Consider the following 20,639-nt stretch of genomic DNA (forward strand, 5'->3'; position numbering starts at 1 on the left):
GGAGAACTGCACTGTTTATTTAAACCAGGGAGATACATTATGCCACATAGTTATTTAGATTGTGAGAAAATCGGTGACATGCTGTAAATGTAAATTATGAATTATATTTATTCCTCTTTGTTATATTGAATAAAAAGCATTTTTATAATACCAATATACAGATTTTAGAATAGATTTATATTTTAAAATAAAGGTATAATATTTCAGGGTCATTTTTAAACTTTTAGTGTAAGCATAAGTTCAAGATTAGATTCTCATTGAATTTATACCATGCAGCATTTGATCTTATAGGACCTTCGTTCACGATAGAACTGGACCATTTTAGCTAGATGATTTCAGCGTCTTTAAAAAAGGAAAGGTGTTGATAAATATAGTATATCCCTTTGGGTTTGTGGGATAAGATTTAACCTTTATTGGGAAAATTGATAACTTTTCATAATTTTAAATTTCAAAATTACCATTTTTGGGAAATGCCTTTTTTTAAAAAAATGATTATCTGCAGTTTATCAGAGGAGAGAACAAAGAAAACGCAGGCAATATTTCAGAGGGAAGAAGGCAATTTTTTATAAAATTGAATGTTCTGAAATTCTTAGTATGATTTTTAAACTTTCTCATTATTTGGTCTGAGTGATCACTACTTAATCTATGAAAAACACATTCTTATATAGAAATAACTGATTTAAATTAGCAGAGAATGACTGTGTCATCAAGAGGTGTATATTTTGTTTTGCTTTATTTCCTTCAAATTATCTGTTCCCAGTTCTGTATTAATTATATTCATTTCACAAAGAAAGTGAAGCCATAGAAAATAATATGATTTTATCTCTGGTCAAACTAATTTTTGTATACACCTACGTTACATGTGTTAGCTTATAGTCATTGATTTTATATTTCCAACAACCAGTACAATAAATTTCTGAGGAGTGTTCACAAAAAGAAGCGCTAGATAAATAGCTTCTAAGACATAATATTTAAATCTAAGTAAAACTATCCATCTTATGTTATTAGAGAATTTTTTTCTTTGCATTGTCACACTTTTCAAATTCAATACTTGTGTTTAATTGTACCTCTCTCTTGCCTTCTTTCTTTCTCCACTTTCTCAAAATCTCATTGCTTATTTTTGGCTTCTGTGCCAAAAACAACTCAGCGCACCACAGTTGCAAGGTTAAGACTGATAATTCTGTCTATCAATTGTCTTCTCATAAAAATAAAATACTAATAGAATGTACATATTCTGTATATGCTATAGTCTTAATGTTCCCTTTGCTTAAGTTTTGATATTACTTGCATGGAGAAATCATATGATTATAGTTTACTTGCATGATTTTAGCTCTAATTTTTTAAGATGTAATAATATATGAGTGAGAGGTGCTTTCATAATTAAACATTTATTCTTGTAGCTTTTGAATAATTACTTATTGTTATTGCAAGAATATTGGTCTTTTGCAAGGGAAAATTTTAATCCAATCAAAAAATTTACAATTTTTTGAAGCTTAATAACAGTTTATCTTCATGGGTAATATTAGAAAAATAGAACTCTGCATATAAAATTTAGTTTTATAGCCAGTTTTTCAGGAACTCTTCAAATCAATACACTGAGAGAAAAATGACCAGTGTCACCAAAATGACTTTCTGAGGACTAAACGTTGAGTTTCCCTAAGGGTAAGATTTAAGTTTAACATTAAGATAAAGATATAGTTTGAAGTAAGCCTCCATGATCATTGACTGATAGAAAATATATGAAGGATTGAAAAGCATAAGTTCTTTCTACTAACTAGTTGTGTTAGCTTGGGTAAATTATCTCATCACTTTGGGCATCAGGTTTCTCATTAGTAAAATGAGAGGATTAAACCAAATAATCTCTAAGGTCCCATCCATCTCTGATATTCTCTGATTCTGCCAATATATAGTGGGAAAGGAGTTAGGTAAAAACAAAAATGGGTGAATTTTAGGTGTTTTGTATGCTTAATATATGATATTTTGTAGTGGACATTTATTATGTATCCTCACTCTTCTATACCTTTTCAACAACCTTCTAATGTCTGAGGAAGTCCCAAATAATAGTCCCACCTCCCCGAGGTAGGCTATAAAATTCCCTTTCCCAGTCCCTCAGTAGCTAGGGCATGAGCCATGTGACCTAGAATCTGCCACTCATATTCATTTCCCGGAAACCTCAATACAGACTGAACAGAGAAGCAGACATTACACTCAAATCGTGTTTGCATGAGGTTGATGGTAGAGGAATCTGATATTGAGAGTCCGCGGTAGTCTAAAATATCTTTGCTGGTGCAGAAATGGTGGTGGTGCTGTGCAGTAACAGTTGCAGGAAAGAAAAGACCTTGGCACAAGGAGTAGCAGCAAAGTTTCCTCACCAGATCAGCTCTGCAGTACAGTTTTAGGTTTTGTTCTTTAGAAGCTTAACCATAAATCTGGTTCTCTAGGCCTCCCAGTTCTTTTAGTAAATTGCTGTTCTGCTTAATCCATCAGAATTAGCTTCCAGTGTTTTCAGATAAGAACCCGACAGATAAATGTTTTTAAATAGCTGTATAGTTTAATATTTACTTACTTTAGTCATCTCTTAAGCCATACTCAATATCTGGAATGTTGTCAGTTACCCTTCTTACCATGGTGTATCCCTGTCATAGTTTGCAATTTTCTCATATACTCAACTTTGTTTATACTCTTTCCTAGTATATAACTCCAATTACTTTCTTCACTTGGATTTTTGGTACAATATTACTTTCTATAACAGTTACCTGGAATGGCCTCTCCCCTTTTTGTCATTTCTAGTTTTCTAGTTTTCATTCAACTTATTAGATTTATTAATATTATATTTATTTATTATGGTTTATTAATAATGAAACTTCATTCATTAATAATGAAACTTCATTCTTTCACAAACATACAAACACACACAACCTTTCCTGTACAGACAATACTTAATTAGCATAATCTATGCAGTGTGACTAGCTAGAAAATGGGGACCTCAGTCCTACAACTGCAAGGCACTGAATTCAGCTAACAACCCAAATGAACTTGGAAGTAGATTCTTCACCAGAGCCTCCGGATAATAGACCAGCCCAGCAGCAAATTTGATTTCAGTCTTGTGAGACCCTAAGTAGAGAATCCGGTTGAGCTTGCTTGGACTCCTGACCTACAGAAAATGTGAGATAATAAATAAGTGTCGTTTTGAGCTGCTGAGTTTATGGTAATTTGTTAGATAGCAATAGACAACGAATATAGATTTTGATACCAGGAAGTGAGATGCTGTCATAACAAATACCTAAAAATGTGAGAGTAGCTTTGGAATCACAAGTGGGTGAAGGCTGAAAGAATTTGGAGGAGAATTTTGAAGAGCATGATAGAGAAAAGCCTAAATTATCTAGAACGTAGTGGAAATCTAGACTTGAAGGACACTGCTCATAAAGGCAGAAGGAAGTGAAGAACATGTTCTTGGAAACTGGAGGAAAGGAGAATCCTTGCTATGTAGTGGCAGAAAGCTTAGCAGAATTGTCTCCTGCAGTTAGGTGGAAAGCAGAACTTGTGAATGATGAACCTGGTTATTTAGCTGAGGAGGTTTCAAGCACAATGTTGAATGTATAGTCTGTTTTCTTATTGCTGCTTATAGTGAAATGCAAGAGGAGAGAGATAAATTGAGGGACTAAATGTTAAACAAAAAGGAACTAGGACTTGATAAATTGGGAAATTCTCATCCTATCTAGATTGCAAAAGATGCTAAAATTTAGAAATGGCTCCTGAAAGCTGGTGTAGAGAAAAGGCTGAGGGTGTGACTGTACAACTTTTGCTGAAACCTCTAAAAGATAAAAAAAGTTAGAGTATTCAGCCATACTAGGTTTCCTAGAAGACCTTTCTAGGAGAGTAAGAGTTTTCCTCGTAGATCATCTCTATCAAACCAGAGGGCCACTAGGTTGTTTAAGAATGTTGTCCCTCAGCTATCTCAGTGGAAGCCAAAGATAGAGAAGGGAGGATCTTAAAAAAATGTGTAGGCATATTGTTTAATGGAGTGAACCTCTATAAAATTCACATAAGACCCACAATATTCTTGAAAAAATTACATCGATACAAACTCTGCCAACTGGGACTGAAAGAAACAGGGAATATGAAATGGAAGGAGCTGGGTGGACCCCCAAAATAAAACTGGCAAGAAGCAAGCCTGTAAAGCTACTTAGCTGCAAACAGCTGCTTGCTACCTTTCAAGAAAAAGGAAGGATGACACACAGGGCAGAACTGAGAGCCCAGAGAATGCAACTGAGAGCCATCGAGGGTTATTCCCAGGCCTTGAAACCTAATAAAGGAATTGTAGCTGGAGTTTCTCCAGTAGGATTTCAAAACTACTTTGGACCGGTGACTCCTTTCTTTACCTTTCATTTTGCCCTTTTCAAATTGAAATGTCTATAAATGTTATCTTATGCCTTATACCATTGAGTGTTGGAAGTATTTGTGGCAGATAACTTGTCTCTTTAGTTATATAGATCCATAAATAAGAATTTTGCCCAGGAGCTGTACTTAATGGATTACAGCAAGAGCCATATTCTCACCAGGTTTAGATGATTTAGATAAGATTTTAGACTTTGAGATGATGAGATTTAGATTCAAATGTTGGGATTTTTTTTACTTTGAACTAATAATGTAGTAGCCTTGGGCTGGGCTGAATACATTTTACATGTGGGATGTATAAGAATCATGGGGGCCAGAGAGCAGACTGTGGTAGGCAACTCTAAGATGGCCCCCATGACCTTCATCCCCTGGTGTTACTCATATGATTATGTTGTGTTATATGGCAAAGGAATTTTGAAGATATAGTTAAGGTTACTAATCAGTTGACATTAAGATAATGTATTATTTGGGTGGGCCTAAGCTAGTTACATGAACCCTTTAAAAGCAAAGAGTTTTCTCTGATTGGTAGCAGAAAAAAATAGATTCAAAGCATGAGGAGGATTCAACGTGAAGTTCCCTGTGCCGTGTAGAAGGACCTGAGAGGAGTCTTTTGTTGCTGAGAGGGAGGCCTCTAAGAGCTTTGGCCAACTGCTGGCAAGAATATAGGACCTCAGTCCTACAACTGCAGGGAACTGAATTTGGCCAACACCTGAATAAACTTGAAAGCAGATTCTTCTCCAGAGCCTCCAGATAAGAGCCCAGCAGAGCCAACGCCTTGATTACTGCCTCTGAGATCCTTAGCAGAGGACCCAGTTGAGCCCACCGAGATTTCTGACCTACAGAAACTGTGAGATAATAAATGGGTGTGTTTAACCTACTAAGTTTTTGGTAGCTCGTTACACATCAATAGAAAACTAGTATTGCCCACAGGGCCTAAAATACTACTATCTGGCTCTTTACGAAAAGAGTTTTCTGACTTCTACTCTAGACAACTAGGAATTGAGATTGAATAACAGATGTGTAAATCACTTCTTCTTGGTTGAGGTGAATACTGATATAGTCAGATAACATTCTGTAAGTCTACTTTCATCCTAGTGGGACGTTCTTTACCAATTCATGAAGTCTTCCGCAAATACCTTTATACAATTATAAACACATGCAAATCAAATCTGCAGGTGTTCTCTGTTTGTAACCTACTTATTCCCCTTTTATTCTTCTTCATGGCACCTCCCTCAGCATGGATGTATTAACCCAGAGCTTGTTATGTTTATTCTACAACTTTCTGTATATAACCAGCTCTTTGTAATTAATATTATTAGTCCATGTTTTGACCCATAGTAACTCACATACTATGTTCCAAACTCACTATCTTTCTTCTAATCTAAACTTTTTTCCGCCAGGAGGCTTTCCTTGACTCTCTCTAGATTGTTAAATTGGCCTGTCTGTAACTCTTATAATACCTTCCCTTTTGTAATTCTTTATAGTACCTGTAATTACTTGCTTAATATTTGTCCTGTTAACTGTTGTATCCCTAGCACTTAGTTTAATGCCTGACCTATAAATATTCCTCAGTAAATATTTACTGAGTAGACGTTAAAGTATTCATTCATTTTAATGTGTAATGTGAACATAAGAGATGGCACAATCAGTGTGACAAAGTCACTATATAATTAGATTTTAAATCTTTTTATGTTCAAATTTTGTCTTAAAATGTTTAGAAAGAAAAAGACATTGATTTTTAAAAATAGAATCATAAAATATTATAGCTGAAAGAGAGTTTAGAGACCATAGAGTCTAGCTTTCTCATTGTACAGTAAGAAAATAGATATTTAGAGAGATCAAGTCACTTGGCTAGTTTCTCATGACTACCTGGTTCCAGAGCTGGGGCTGGAATGCATGTTTCCAGATTCCAAAGCCAGTGATTTTCCAGAAATTTTGGAAGACCAAATTTGTGAAATTCAATTTAGTTAAAGAAGAATCTGTGACCATTCTATGCATGTTCTCTTATATACAAACTAGCTTAAAAGAAGAGAATTGAAGCTGTTGGATTAATCTCACTCACAGACTTTTTTCCCCCTGTACCTAATGAAAGGAGTAAAAAATATGAAAACTAACACAAAATTTAGCAAGAGCAACCACACAGTGAAAGAAATAGCTAACAAGAGATAATAGCAAAGACATGTACCTAGCGCCTAATTCCACATTCTATCCACTAGAAGCCTTTCTGGTGAGTCACCAAAAGTTTTGGGAATATTCACTCAGGTCTGTAGAGAAACAAACTCTTGAGTGGATATGTTTATCATAGTAGATTGTATTACTATTCACAAATATATTTGGTGCCCCTCCCTGTAGGAGGATTTTAAATCTCTCCCCATTGAAATGTGTTATCTCAGCGTAAATAAACTAGTTCTGATATAGAAATTGGTAAAAGGGCTCGAGTATAGCTACAAAAAACCCAAATGACTCTGGAGCCAGGCACTGGACAGTGATGAAATTTGAATTGGAAACTGGAAGAAAGGTGATGCATGTTATGCAGTGACAAAGTATTGGTAAAACTGTTTCCTATGCTAATGTGGATTTCAGCTAACTTAAAAATGAGCATCTAGCTCTAGGCAGAGGTGAGAAAAACAGATCGATAGTAGCATGAATTCGTTTACTGTTAACAGCATTTGACCAAGTATTGTTCAGAGGGGAAATGGCAGATTTGCAAGCAACAGTGAAGGGGAAGAGAGAGAATCCAAAAACTCAAGGACCTCAGGATTGGAAGGTGCAAATGAGTCATATCCAACCTATAGAGGATAAAACTGAGAGTACGGAGCTACAAAGGCTCCAGCAACATCAGGGACCAAATCAGTGGTGTGGCCCTCACATCCAGTGTTAACACTCTAAGTGGATTATTGTGGCACCTCGTAAATCATTTCTGTTGGACAAAATGGCTCTGGGAAAGGAGACTAAAGGTACAACTCTCCCCAATGAGTGAGAGAGACAGAGAGAGAAAATGAGAATTTAAGAGACAATGTCTACTTAGTGTCATTTCAGAATCACAATAGACCAGTTACTGTTGTGTGGTCCCTGAATGGAAATGTTTATGGTTGTTAACCCTGTCCCTGGTTCACAATTGTATATTGGATGTTTGTGTGGCAGAGGACTTTTTAGTTCATGGGTCTTCAGATCAAAGACGAGTCACATAAGGACTTAATTTAGAGAGCAGTATTCAGCACCCAGAGATCCTTGACTTTGAGCTCAAAGCTATAACTAATTAGCATTTTGGTTTATTTTCCTTAGGAAAACAAGAGAGTGTTCTACATGTGAGAGAATGAGGGAACTGAATATTTGGTATCCAGGAGAACAGGCTTTAGTGGTCTTTATTTTCACATACATCGTATTGTTCCTCCCTACAAAAGAAGAATATATTACCACCCTCTTGAGTTTAGGTGTGGCCATGTGACTTGCTTTTGTCTTCTGGTCACAACTTTTAAGAACCAGAACGATGCCTCTGTTATTATGGAAGCATGTGAGGAAATGGCACGTCTCTCAACTTTAAGGAAAGCCTTCCTTGCCAATCCAAAATAGATATGTTGATAAGCAAGAAATAAACCGTTGTCGTATTAAGCAGCTGAGAACTTGGGGTTATTTGTTAACACAGCATAACCTAGCCTGACATATAATATTTGCTCTTCTGATGAAGGTGTGTATCAGCCTATGTGGCAGAGAATCAGATGATGCAGGGAACCTGAGTCATGGAGTTGACCTCTGAAAGAATCTAAGGCTCCATGTGTGTTGCTGATTGGATTCCCTGAGAAGCAGACTCTGCGACGGAGTTTAGTGTGCCAAATTTTTATTAAAGAATGCCCTTGAAATCAATACTTATGAAAGGGAGGAGACAGAAGCAGAATTGGACAGAGGGAGAAGTCAAGCTGCAGTGCATGCCCAGCGACAACCTCAGCCACCCGCACAGGGAATTCGGGAGCTAAAGTAGTCCTTCAGAGTTGTCCTCGGTTGGGCTGAGATGACCAGGCCTTTATACCCACACGGCAGTCAGTCATTGAATGTGGGCTACTCCCTAAAGGGGTGTAACCTTGAGAGAGGCTGGTCTTTATAGGTGAGTCAGTTGCCAAAGGAACTGATGGTTGATGTTTGTCTGCCAACAGCCCTCTCAACAGCTAAGGCAACAGTCTCTTCATTGATGGGGAATCTTGACAGTATATCACAGTGTCCACCACAGCTATAAACTTGTACAATATCAAAATAATACTATAGTTGATTTTAAAAAATGGGAAGGCGGACAAAGAGTAGGTGAGAGGAAATCTAAGAATGCTAATATGCTAGTATAGTTAATAATAAAATGACTAGCCTTTTCTTATTTAACTTAGAGAAAGATCATTTAGAAAATAATCTGTGAGGAAGAAATATTTATGTCAAGGTCAATTATTTTATTTTGTTCTATTAAATTTATATAAAATGGATTTTTTAAATAAATAGCTGCAGTTTGATCCCATTTTTAATAAAAATATTACTATTCCTATTTCTCTTTGTATGTATTCATAGAATAATGTCTGCAAGATGTTTACCTAATAGCAATTTATGGGTGGTAAAGTTCAAGATGATTTTGTTACTTCTGTCTTTATTTCCATATTATTTGAATTATTTATGATAATCTTTTGTCATATTAAAAATATAGAGAGAGTCAGAAAGGGTCGGGGAGTTTGGACTCTGATCCATTTGGTGAGGATGAATAAACAGATTAAGTTCCTAACTAGATTCTTTAGGGTAAGCAAAGGGATGAGAGGAAGGACAAGGTCATAGTGGAAAACTTAAATTTTCTAAAGTTCTAATAATAGAGGATACTTAGTATGTACCTAGAGGTCTATATTTCTATGTGAACACTTAGCAGTTATAGGAAGTAGACATGGGAGTGGGTGGCATTGTCTCAGGGCTGAGAAGATCTTCAGGAACCCCTAGATTTGAAGATTGGAGAAAGGAGGGGTAAGGTAGGAAGAAAGAAATAGTAAAATATCACAAAAACCAAGAATGAGGTTATGAAGGAAGAAATAATCAACTTTGTCAGATGCTGCTGATGGAGTCAATAATCTGAGTATTAAAAACAGTCCATTGGATTTAGGATATGGTGGTAATGGATAGCCTTAGAGTGACTAGTTTTGATGAGGTAGAGGGGCCAGAATTCAAACTAGAATGGCAATCTGTAGACAACTTTTCCACCAGGTTTGGCTGTGAAAATAGGAAGAGAGAGAGGTAAGTAGGGGTTCAGGAAAGTTGTTTTTGAGGTTAGGAGAGACTTGGGCATGCTTGAATACTAATGCAAATGATATAATAAAAAGATGGAGTGTAAGATATAGGAGAGCTTACTGAAGAAAGATATTAATTAATGTGTCTAGAATGAACAGAGAGGCAAAAATGTTTTCAAGAGATTTATTTAAATTGTGGACCATGAAATCTAAGTAGAATAAAGGGATGAGTGAAGCTAGGAAGAGACTGATAGGCAGGGGAAAGTAGAAAGTTTAGTGGACCGAAAGTCCCAAGCATATCAAGGAACAAATATTAGGGGAGTAGTTGAACAAGAAGTATGGAAAGATAGGGGACTGTGGTTAGAGAGGAGAATGTTTTCACTTAATGTGATGTGATGACAAGGATCCAGAGTGTGATGGTGGGAATGGGCATCTGAGATGGAATAAAAGGTAAAAATCAACCAATCAAACCAACTGGAGGTAGTTAAGTTGGTCAAGAGAGGCCAGATTCTTGGATGGGTTATCCACATGGACATTGAAGTCACAAAAGATGGTGGCAGAAATTGAAATGTAAAAGAAGATTTAGTTAAGGATCATTGTTCTCAAAGAATGAAGAGAAAATGTTCAGGGAATGAAGATGAAATGTCCTGGACAGAATGTCAGTGAAGACAGGATGACACGAGCCTTAAAGGAAAATTCTTATTCTTTTCCACGATTTTAGAGGAGCAATGTTTGAGAAGGCAGCAGAGAACTTTGGTTCCTGAACCTGAGGCACTTCAGGTATGAAAGAATAACTAGGATGAAAAGTCTACAGGGGATGGGGCCAGCCCGGTGGCGCAAGCGGTTAAGTGTGGGTGCTCTGCTGCGGTGGCCCCGGGGTTCGCCGGTTCGGATCCCGGGCGCACACCGACACACCGCTTGACAAGCCATGCTGTGGCGGCCTCCCATATAAAGTAGAGGAAGATGGGCATGGATGTTAGCCCAGGGCCAGTCTTCCTCAGCAAAAAAAAGAAGAGGATTGGCAGATGTTAGCACAGGGCTGATCTCCTCACACACACACACAAAAAAAAGTCTACAGAGGATAATGCATCCTCAGGGAAGAACTGGGTTTCAATTAAAGCAAGGTGTTGGGAGTTCAGAGAAGAAACTCAAGTTCTGGAGAAGTTATCATAGATCAGGAGTACCAGAAGGCATAGAGAAAAGATTCTGAAAAGGAGGAGCATAATGGAAGTTTGTGTTAGGGAAGAGGTACAGAGAATAATTGAATGTTAAAGTAAAAGAGATGGCCAATACCATCAGGGATTTGCCTTCATTTATATTGCACCAAAATGTCTTGTCTCAATCATAATTTGAGTCTATTTAAATCTCAGATTTCATTTAAAGTCTAATTTAAATCCCATCTTTATAGAAATTTGTTAGATTATTTCTAATATAATTTAAATTAGTTGTTCTTATCTATCTTTGTATACCAAATTTCTAGTACTAGTTATTGCTGTATAAATGTTGAATGGATGGGTGGATGAGTGGGTGCATATGGTACATACTATTTCTGAGTTATTGCCTCTGGTGCTCATTTTTGCAGCTAGTCGTATGTTTTCTTTTTATCAAACTTGTTTTGTATCTTTCTTCTAGATTTTAAACACTTTGAGAAAAGAGACTGTGTGCTTTATTTATATGGTATTTTTCATCAAACCTGGAACATAGGTGTTCAATGAACACTTATTAAATTGATTCATCAACATGTTCAGATAAACCTGATCATTTTTAAATTCTTACTAAATTCCACATAACATTATTACATGATAGGTATCCTTAAAACAGCCCTATTAGCAATCTTTCATGACCTGGAATCCAATAAGCATGCATCTCAGGGTAATTAAATAGGAACACATCAGGAGTTGTTTTATTTTTTAAATAGTAGTTGTTTAATTAGGAACATACATGCTTATATAATTTCTCATTCAAGAGTATAATGCCGCAGTCTCCTAAGAGTGATCAACCTTCCTCATGATTTACTGCCATGATGATCTTATTTTAGATACTTGTAGTTTCAACTGTTAATTTCTAAAGTCTCTTTGTCTCAAAAATAGACTATCTTTATGTTAATGGATTGGATTAATTTAGTTTTATATTTGTACTATTAGTTTTATTTTCAAGAGCAGTAAATTATTATACTCTATAGTTGAAATGTGTGTCCCTGTGAGAATCATACTTTATGTTATTAGCAAATATCTTTGAAAACTTAGCTTCACCTATTTTAATATTCACTACAATTCACACACTACCATTGTGATTAAAAATCTACATTTTCTAAATGTGGATTACAATCATAACGCAAATTAAAATAAATACTTCATGATAAACTAATGCTCACAGTTAAAAATTACTACATGAAGGAGAAAGCTGCATGTGTGTAATTCAGTTGCCTAGACAACAACAATAGTAATATGAGTCATGGCTCACTTTAGTGTAAAACTAAATAGTTACAGACCTATTTAGAGATAGTTATTCAAAGAGAAGGTCAGTGAGCATATATTATTGGTAGAGAGGAATAACTCTAGTTTCACAAGAAGAATTGTTATCAGATAAATCTTTCAGTGAAAGGGAGAAGCTAAATTAAAGCATTAAAAGAAGCTTTTTGTTTAAATCAGATTGTTTGCAGAACAAAAAGAAGTCGTTTGAATATATAGTCTCAAGAAGTTTTGAAAATGCAGAAAAATTGAGTAGGGAAAAACTGAAATTTCAGTGACTAAAACTTTTTCTTTTTTGTTGTTTACTGTAGGGAATAAAAAACATCAAGCATCTTAACTGGGATTCCTTTGGTTGAACCATCCAGGTGCTAATCCATAAACTACCAAGGACCAACCTATACTTTGTTCTTGTTTAGTGTGTATTATTTTTTCAAAAATAAACCAGAAAATTAAAGAAAAGCTTCAAGATGCTGATTTCAGTTGGTTGTAATATTAATGAGCAAGATTGACAAAAACTTTATGGCAAGAGAGTACCATTTGATCATTTTAGACTGGGGTAAAGATTATGATAGGTATATTTAGGTCCAAGTGAACAATGTATTCTGTAATTAACCACACTCTAAAGTGCATTAAATAGAGCAAGAGGGGAGAAAATAGTGTTCTTTACAGAAACATCATGGGGAGATATATAACATTCAAATTCTGAATATTGACCACTGTTTAAAAAATTGCTCCTCTGGAAAGTCTAGATGGTGGACATCCTGAACACATGCCTTCTTCATTATTACCAACAGCTGTGAAATTATATGTATTTTACTTTAAAGAAGCACTTGATTATATTACCGTGAACAATTCCCTTTCTTCTGGATTGTTTCGCAGTAATAGAATGGTTGTATCTGCCGTGCTTCTTTATTGTCTTACCGTCTGGTAGACGGGTGATAAGTAATGAACAGTCCCGTTGAGTGAGGTTGTTCTTGAGGCCCACCCTTTACAAACAAAAGAAATAGCAAACAGAAGCAACGTATTATTTTTTCTTAGTCATTTCTCCCATCATGTTACTATTAAATAGCAGGGCAGTATCCAATGGGCACATGTGTTTCAAAACCCAAATCCTTAATTCTAGGATTTTTACATTTAAAGTCTTGACAGATAATTTAAAATAGTAGGTTCTTCATTGGAAAAATTATTGAAGTGGTACTAGTTTTGAAAAATGGTAGATATGAAAATGTATTTTATCTGAATGTATTTTATAAACCAACCCATAGTAATGATATTGCTTATAGTCTTTTTGTCTGAATTAATAGTATTGAAGATGTTTCTTCTGAAAGAATTGCGAATATATTTGCTGTGATGTTTATTTTGAGGTTGACAGGGTTTAATGCTACTTTTAGACATACAGTGAGAATTTAAAGAGAACTGATAAATACTAATTACAAAAATGTTTTTCTCTCTAGATAACTTGAAATTTAATTTAGAAAAGAAGCAGTTGTACATTTGATGCATTTATGTTCTAGGTGGTGGACTCTTGAGCTTAAGAAATACTGAAAACAGGCCTAGCACAAAAGAACTTAATTTAAAAAATTAAAGTTGAAGGAAATCTTTTATTAGTAGGTTTTCAGTGTCATCGTCACATTTGTTGTGTAGACTCAGTGTAATGAGCCAGAAGAAATATCGTTTGAAAGTTACATTTTATTTTACTGTATTCAAGGCAAAGAATAATTCTGGTCATAAAATGGTTGTGCATCATGACAAGCTTGTATATAAATTCCTGATGCTGTTTATATTAAGCAGATTTAAATTTTTTCTGTCACTGAAAATGAGCACAGCCTTGCAAGTACCATATGTGCTCATTCACTGCTGGGAGCTCCTATTCGAGCAAAATACACATTTTTAGGTGTTGAGCTTGCAAAGATGTTCTAGTGAAAAGGCTAGTTCTCCATAGTCCACATGTTAGTGATTGGGATAGTAGTGCTACCTGACCTGAGAACTTCACCTGAGTTGTGATAATTAAATGCGATGAGGAATGTGAAAACCTTTGTAGAATAGAAATACTGGTTGCTAACCTGAAATAAAATAGGTATCCTTAATTTAATTTGAATTATTCTATCATTATTTACTGTTTTATAATATAAATATATTCTCTGGTCTTACCAAAAAATAGTGATTTTTGTCTTTCCTTTATTTCCTAGACTTAGAATTGTGTGTATAGTCTATATCTTACCTGTTTATAATATTCTTTTTATAGTATGTCACTTTTGGGCAATTGATGATTAGAGTGGTACTCATTACATTTTTTCTAGTAGAAAAAGCTAGAATTTAAGCTAGAAAATAATTTTTTAATTATCTGATGTACAATCAAATTATATAATTTATATAATCAAAGTTATAGATCTCTTAACATTTCCGTATTGTACAATAAAAAATAAAGTGAACTGCGAGAACTTTAATTTGGTTCGTTTTTAAAGGAATGTGATACCATTTAGTTCATGGAAAACAGCATGTATTATAAGTACATTTTTTATATTAGTCAACTTATTTTGGGGGTGTATTTTTCCTTGAAATGAAAGCTGGCATTGTCCCTTAAAAAGTGTTCAAGTCATGAAAATGATTTCTTTGTGCCAACTCATTTGTGATTTGTCATAAAAGATTAAATAATTACTAGATAGTGGAAATCTACAATTTTAGTGCCAAAATTGTTAGGCTTTCAAGACCAACTTTATACTTGCACTTAGGAGGGTTGGTGTAGCATTGAGGTTGGGAGCGTAGAGGTTCTGCCATCACTGGTTTCACATCTTGTTCCCTACTTCTACCTAACTGTGTGTTCTTTGGTGAATACTCAACCTCTCTGTTCCTCATTTTCTTCATTTGTGAAAAGGGATGATAATAATAATAGCTGCCTCATAAAAAATTTGTGATGATTAAAGGAGATTATCCATGTAAAGAATTCAGAACCTCATCTGACACAGAGTAGGAACTTGGTAAATGTTAACTAATGTTGTTTATTTGGTCTTATTCATGTGTGAATAAATTTAATATTCTAAAGTAATCTTAATTAGGTGCTAGTCCTTAAGTAAAAATTATTACATTGTTTTTTTCAAGTTTCAAAATCAAAAGGAACATAGCAGTCTGGAAAAGAGTGCAAAAGTATTTAATCCAACAATATAAGTACCTAGTAAAATAATGTTTTTCAGGAACTAAGTAATTCAGGCCTTGAATGTTTTTAAGAAACAACTTTTTAGAAATATAGATAGATTCTTTTTTTTTTTGGAGGGGGTGAGGAAGATGGTCCCTGAGCTAACATCTGTGCCCATCTTCCTCTACTGTGTATGGGGGATGCCGCCACAGTATGGCTTGAGGAGTGGTGTGTAGGTCCACACCTAGGATCCAAACCCGCGAACCCCGGGCCACCTGAAGCGGACTGCGTGAACTTAACGACTACGCCACCAGGCCAGCCCCTAGAAATATATTTTGACTAATTATTAAGAAGTCTGAATTATAAATATTCTTTAAATAAGTGTGATTTTATTATTTTCAGGCATAAAGAGTAACTCATATTCCATTGGCAGAATGTTATCAGGCAGTATAGGCTAGGTTACTCTGAGATAACAAACCCTGGAACTTTTAATGCTTATAAACAGCAAAGGTTTCTTTTTCACATGTGCTGCGTGTCCATGTGAGTCGATTATGGCTCTCCATGTCTTCTTTTCTCTGGGGTCCAGGCTAATAGGGGAGCTTCTTTCTGAAGCTTTGCTGGTTGTCAGACAGAGGACACAGCAAACTAATCCTTGTCTCCTAAAGCTTCTGCCCCAAATTGACATGCCACTCCCACTGACATCTCAGTGTCTAAAGCAGGGGTCGGCAAACTTTTTCTATAAAGTGACAGAGGGCTGATTTTCTTTTAGGTTTCACAGGCCACGTATGATCTCTGTTGCGTATATATATTTTTTCCTTTTAGAGTCCTTTTTTAAAATATAAAACCATTCTTAGCATGCTGACTGTATGAGAAAAACAGGCCACAGACAGCATTCGGTTTGAGCGTGTAGTTTGCTGACCTCTGGTCTAAAGCAAGTCATATGATGTCAGCAGTGAGAGGCGGTGAATAATTGTGAACAATATTCCATACAAAGAGTTGCTAAGGTTAATATTATGTGTAGATTAACATATTTATAATTTGCATGTCAGTAGCTTGTAAGTAAAGTTTTGCTTTTTTATTTTGGTGAGGAAGATGGTCCCTGAGCTAACATCTGTGCCCATCTTCCTCTATTTTGTACGTGGGACGCCACCACAGCGTGGCTTGATGAGTGGTGTGGAGATCCACACACAGGATCTGAACCTGCAAATCCCTGGCCCCTGAAGTGGAGCACACGAACTTAACCACTATGCCACCAGGCCGGCCCAAGTTTTGCTTTTATAGTATAAAAATTTGGTCTCTTGGGACATTCCCTTTTAAATCTTATTTAAGTAATAAATTTGCATAGCAAAGTGTTTCCCAAATACTTAGCTTATCCAGTTAGCACAATTTCTGAATCCAATTTCTTAATTTATAAAAATATTATGGGCTTGAGAAACTTAAATGTATGACAAATCTTAGTATATATTAAACAAGTTAGTCTAAACTGGCACTGCCAGGAGAAAATGCAAGGAATGGTTTATTTATTTGTACAGTTAAAGATAGCGGATTAACCACATAGATTTATTTCCTCTTCTTCCTGTAATCTCCACTAAAATGATAGTATTGTAGTTTATAAAAATAAATACACACACATATACACGTTCACATTTATACCCACAAAGGTAAAGAGAATTGGAATGAGGGCATCAGCAGATGTTGAGAGATCAGTTTCTGGAAGACACTGTGACAGTGTGGACGGAGGGGCGGCAGCTGATTCAGCAGAATGGAGGAAACCTGGTGAAAAGTGCACTGAGAAGGAGGAGAGAACTATCTGGTCCGCAGGACCGTACATACTTCTGGGTGCAGCAGGGGGAAGTGTGAGTCTGGGAGTTAAAAGTGAGAGTCACTAAAAGTCTGTAAAACGTATGTTGTATCTCCATCTAGCATGAAGAATAGTAGCAGGCTTGTGACTAGACCTTGGGCAGTAAATATCATAGGTTTCTTTGGAAAAACTCAATGATTCCAAGTGAAGACCACCTCAACTGGTATTTAGGGGTCCCCCGAGGAAATTGCCTGGTCCCTGTCTAATCACATGTATGCCGATCAGTGAACAAACTGTGTTTAAAAGTGTAGAGTTTTTGACCTGCTTTTTGGTGATGCATTCTTAAATATGAATAGGCAATCATGGCTCAGGAGACACTTAGGGAAACCCTCCAACAGGAGAGGAAAAACCCAGGAGAAACAAACATTAAAAAAAAAAAAAAAAAACTTAGCCTGTGGGAAGAGTATATAATACAGAGATGAGAAGAAAATTAAAAACTAATTCTAATTACTATTTATTTTCAGAAAGATTTGATATTGTATACATTTTAAAAAGAATAGTCTGAAAGAGGAAGAATCGAAGAAAGGGCTTTTGTAAATTACAAATATGATTGCCAAAATAAAGCATGTAGTAGAAGGGTCAGTACAGGGATTGGCAAACTGTGACCCATGGGCCAAATCCAGCTCACCAGCTGTTCTTGAAAATAAAGTTTTATTGCAGCACAGCCATGCTTGTTTGTTTACATATTGTCTATGGCTGCTTTTGTACTACAACAGCAAAGTGCATAGTTGTGACTGAGATCATATGGCTCGTAAAGCCAAAAATACTATCTGGCCCTTTACAGAAAAAGTTTCTTGACCCCTTAGTTAGAAGAAGGAAGTGAGAAAAATCTCCAGAGACAGAAAAGAAAAATACAGTAGAAAAAACTAGATAGAAAAACAAAAAAAAAATTAAAAAGGTTAGAGATTTCGACAATCTAGGAGGATTTAACATGTGGCTAAGAGGTGTTTCATCAAGAAAACAGAGAGGACGGGACGGCCCAGTGGCGCAAGCAGTTGGGTGCTGGCGCTCCGCTGCGGTGGCCCAGGGTTCGCCGGTTCGGATCGGGGCGCGCACCGACGCACCGCTTGTTAGGCCATGCTGTGGCAGCATCCCATGTAGAGTGGAGGAAGATGGGCATGAATGTTAGCCCAGGGCCAGTCTTCCTCAGCAAAAAAGAGGAGGATTGGTGTCAAATGTTAGCTTAGGGCTGGTCTTCCTCACAAAAAAAAAAAAAGAGAGGAGGAAGTTGTATTAAAATATAAGAAAATTTGCCAAAGCTGAAGGGTTTGAGTCTCCAAATAAAAGACCTGAACAATAAATGAAAAAGCCCAGACCTGGACATGTCATTGTGAAATTTCGGAACACTGCGTGTAAAGAAAAGATCCTACGAGGTCCCAGATAGCATAAAAACAAATGAAGATCAGAAAGGTTCTCAGCTACAAAGCCCAGAGGCTAGAAGACAGTGAAGCTAAGGCTTCAAAATTGCAAGGGGAAGTTATTTTTACTATTTTAAGTGTTTTGTATGTATTATCTCCTTAAATCCTCATCACAACCCTATTATGGGTATCATTATTTATCCCCATTTTACAGATGAAAATAACATACTTCAGTGACTTTGACTATCCCAAAGTCACTGTGTTAGATTTGATTGCTTGGCAATCTGCAAATATTCCCAACTCTCATTAGTTTCTTTCCTGTACTTCAGAGAAGTATATTTCCCATATTCCCTGGAGTTCTGAATGCTAATCAGGTTCTGCCAATTAAATGCATTCATGCATGATTTGCAAGGTGAAAGGAAGGCAGAGGCCATCTTCCTGCTGCTTCAGGCAAGCAAGTTCAAGGAAAGTTGTTTTTCCCCCTCCAGCAACATTCTCATAGCTAGGTTTCGGCTTCATGGATGCTAAAAGATAATTGCAGTGGCAGTGATGACTTCCTGATCCCTTGATCAAGCTAAAATAGTTACGTTTTTAAGCTCGTAATGTGTTTCCCCACCCTCTTGGTAAATGTAGTAGCTCCCTTTGGTGGGTCAGCTTTTCAGTGTTCTAAGAGTCGTCATTCCTGCAGGCCCAGTGTAGACCCTGCTCCTCCAGCTCTTACAACAATTTTGTAAGCACTTAATTTCCTGAATTAAATCTCTTCTACCTAAGGTGCTTTCTGTTTCCTTCACTGAACCCTGACTGATGCAGTTCACAGTCAAGGGTTAGTGTTAAGGTTAGAATAAGAGATCTAAGATTTTTCAGATTTTAAAATTTATATCTAGGCAGTCCATGCTATACAAGGACACTGTCAGTTATAACTAGAGTTTAATTCTAGTTAACATAATTTTTTAACATATAATTTCTGAGAATGATTACGTTAGTAAAAGAGGTAAAAGAAAAGGAACATTGATTTACTTTCTTCAACTTGAATAGGGCTTCCATGTGCTGGGTACAATTTTAAGCACTTGACGTGTATTAACCCATTTAGTCCTCACAATTACCCTCTGATATAGGGCACTGTTAGCCTCAATTTATAGCTGACAAAACAGGCATAAAAAGGTTAATGGAATTACCCAGGGTCACCACTTAGTAAGTTGCAGAGTAGGGATTTAAATCCATCTGTCTCCACAGTCTGCACTTTTAGTTATTTTGTACTTTATCATTATATCTTATAAGACTAAATTTGACCTAAAAGAGGGTTGGATTTGTCTAGGATTGTTGATAGGACCAGCTTTAAAGTATGAACATATCTTTACTCCCATATAATTTGTTTTTATTAGATGTAAAAGTCTCTCCAGATGTCTCAAATGTCAAGATTGTGATTTTTAGGACAAAAATACAATGTAAAATAGATCCAGAAATGAAAACTAAAAGTGCTTTTTCATAATCAACACTGGTATCCTGCTGAGACTATGTCATAACCCAAATAATTTCATGAAAAAGAGCTAGTTTCCCTCTTTGTTGCTCTGTACCATTTCTTTTTAAATTTTGGTCCTTTTGGAACTGTTACATTTCTTGGGTGTTTCTTATCATTTCCTTCTGAATCTTTTATTATTCTGTACCCCAGAATGTATTGTGAAATATGTTAACTCATGAGCAATCCTAATCTCACAGCTCAGATCAATTTAACAGTCTACTGAATTGTATTGGTTACATATCTGAAAGTAGAGGATTTGAAGATATGTTCCTTAGTGAATGGGGTTCAAAGTGTAAAATGGGAAAGATGATAAATGTGTTTTTACTGGTAGTCCTCCCTACACACATACACAACTAATGAATGCGTTGTGTTCCCATATTCATTTATAAGTGAAAAGTTCACTTACAGGTCAGTGTTTGAACAGTGTTTGGAAGTATGGATTAAGGCTAAATATTACAAAAGCACCAAAGATTCTAGGGGAACTTAAGTACCACTTAGATTTTATTTCCATTGGATAATAAGATAGGTATATTTCCCATCCTCACCCTCACTCCCATGGAATGGCTCTCACAGTTTAGAAATAGAGATCCTCAGGAGTTTATAAGGAGACCGTCCATTGAGGAATCTGGCAGAGGAGGCAATCTGGCTGTGTT

The 20,639-nt window shown here is 36.1% G+C and overlaps 1 protein-coding gene across 5 annotated transcripts in view; it reads left to right on the forward strand.

Moving 5' to 3' along the window:
- SYT14 (synaptotagmin 14) overlaps positions 1–20,639 on the forward strand; it is a 257,716-nt gene that overhangs the window by 183,944 nt on the left and 53,133 nt on the right. Inside the window, exon 6 of one of the 5 annotated variants that reach the window (XM_058539778.1) lies at positions 12,427–13,362. The exons of the other annotated variants lie outside the window; for them this stretch is intronic. Coding sequence (XP_058395761.1) covers positions 12,427–12,471 — 45 coding nt within the window. The 3' untranslated portion in view covers positions 12,472–13,362. Of the gene's footprint in view, positions 1–12,426; positions 13,363–20,639 lie in introns of those variants that run through there. 5 annotated transcript variants of the gene reach the window in all.

This window comes from Diceros bicornis, chromosome 4 (assembly GCF_020826845.1).
Source record: "Diceros bicornis minor isolate mBicDic1 chromosome 4, mDicBic1.mat.cur, whole genome shotgun sequence".
In the NCBI taxonomy this organism is placed as follows: Eukaryota; Metazoa; Chordata; class Mammalia; order Perissodactyla; family Rhinocerotidae; genus Diceros; species Diceros bicornis.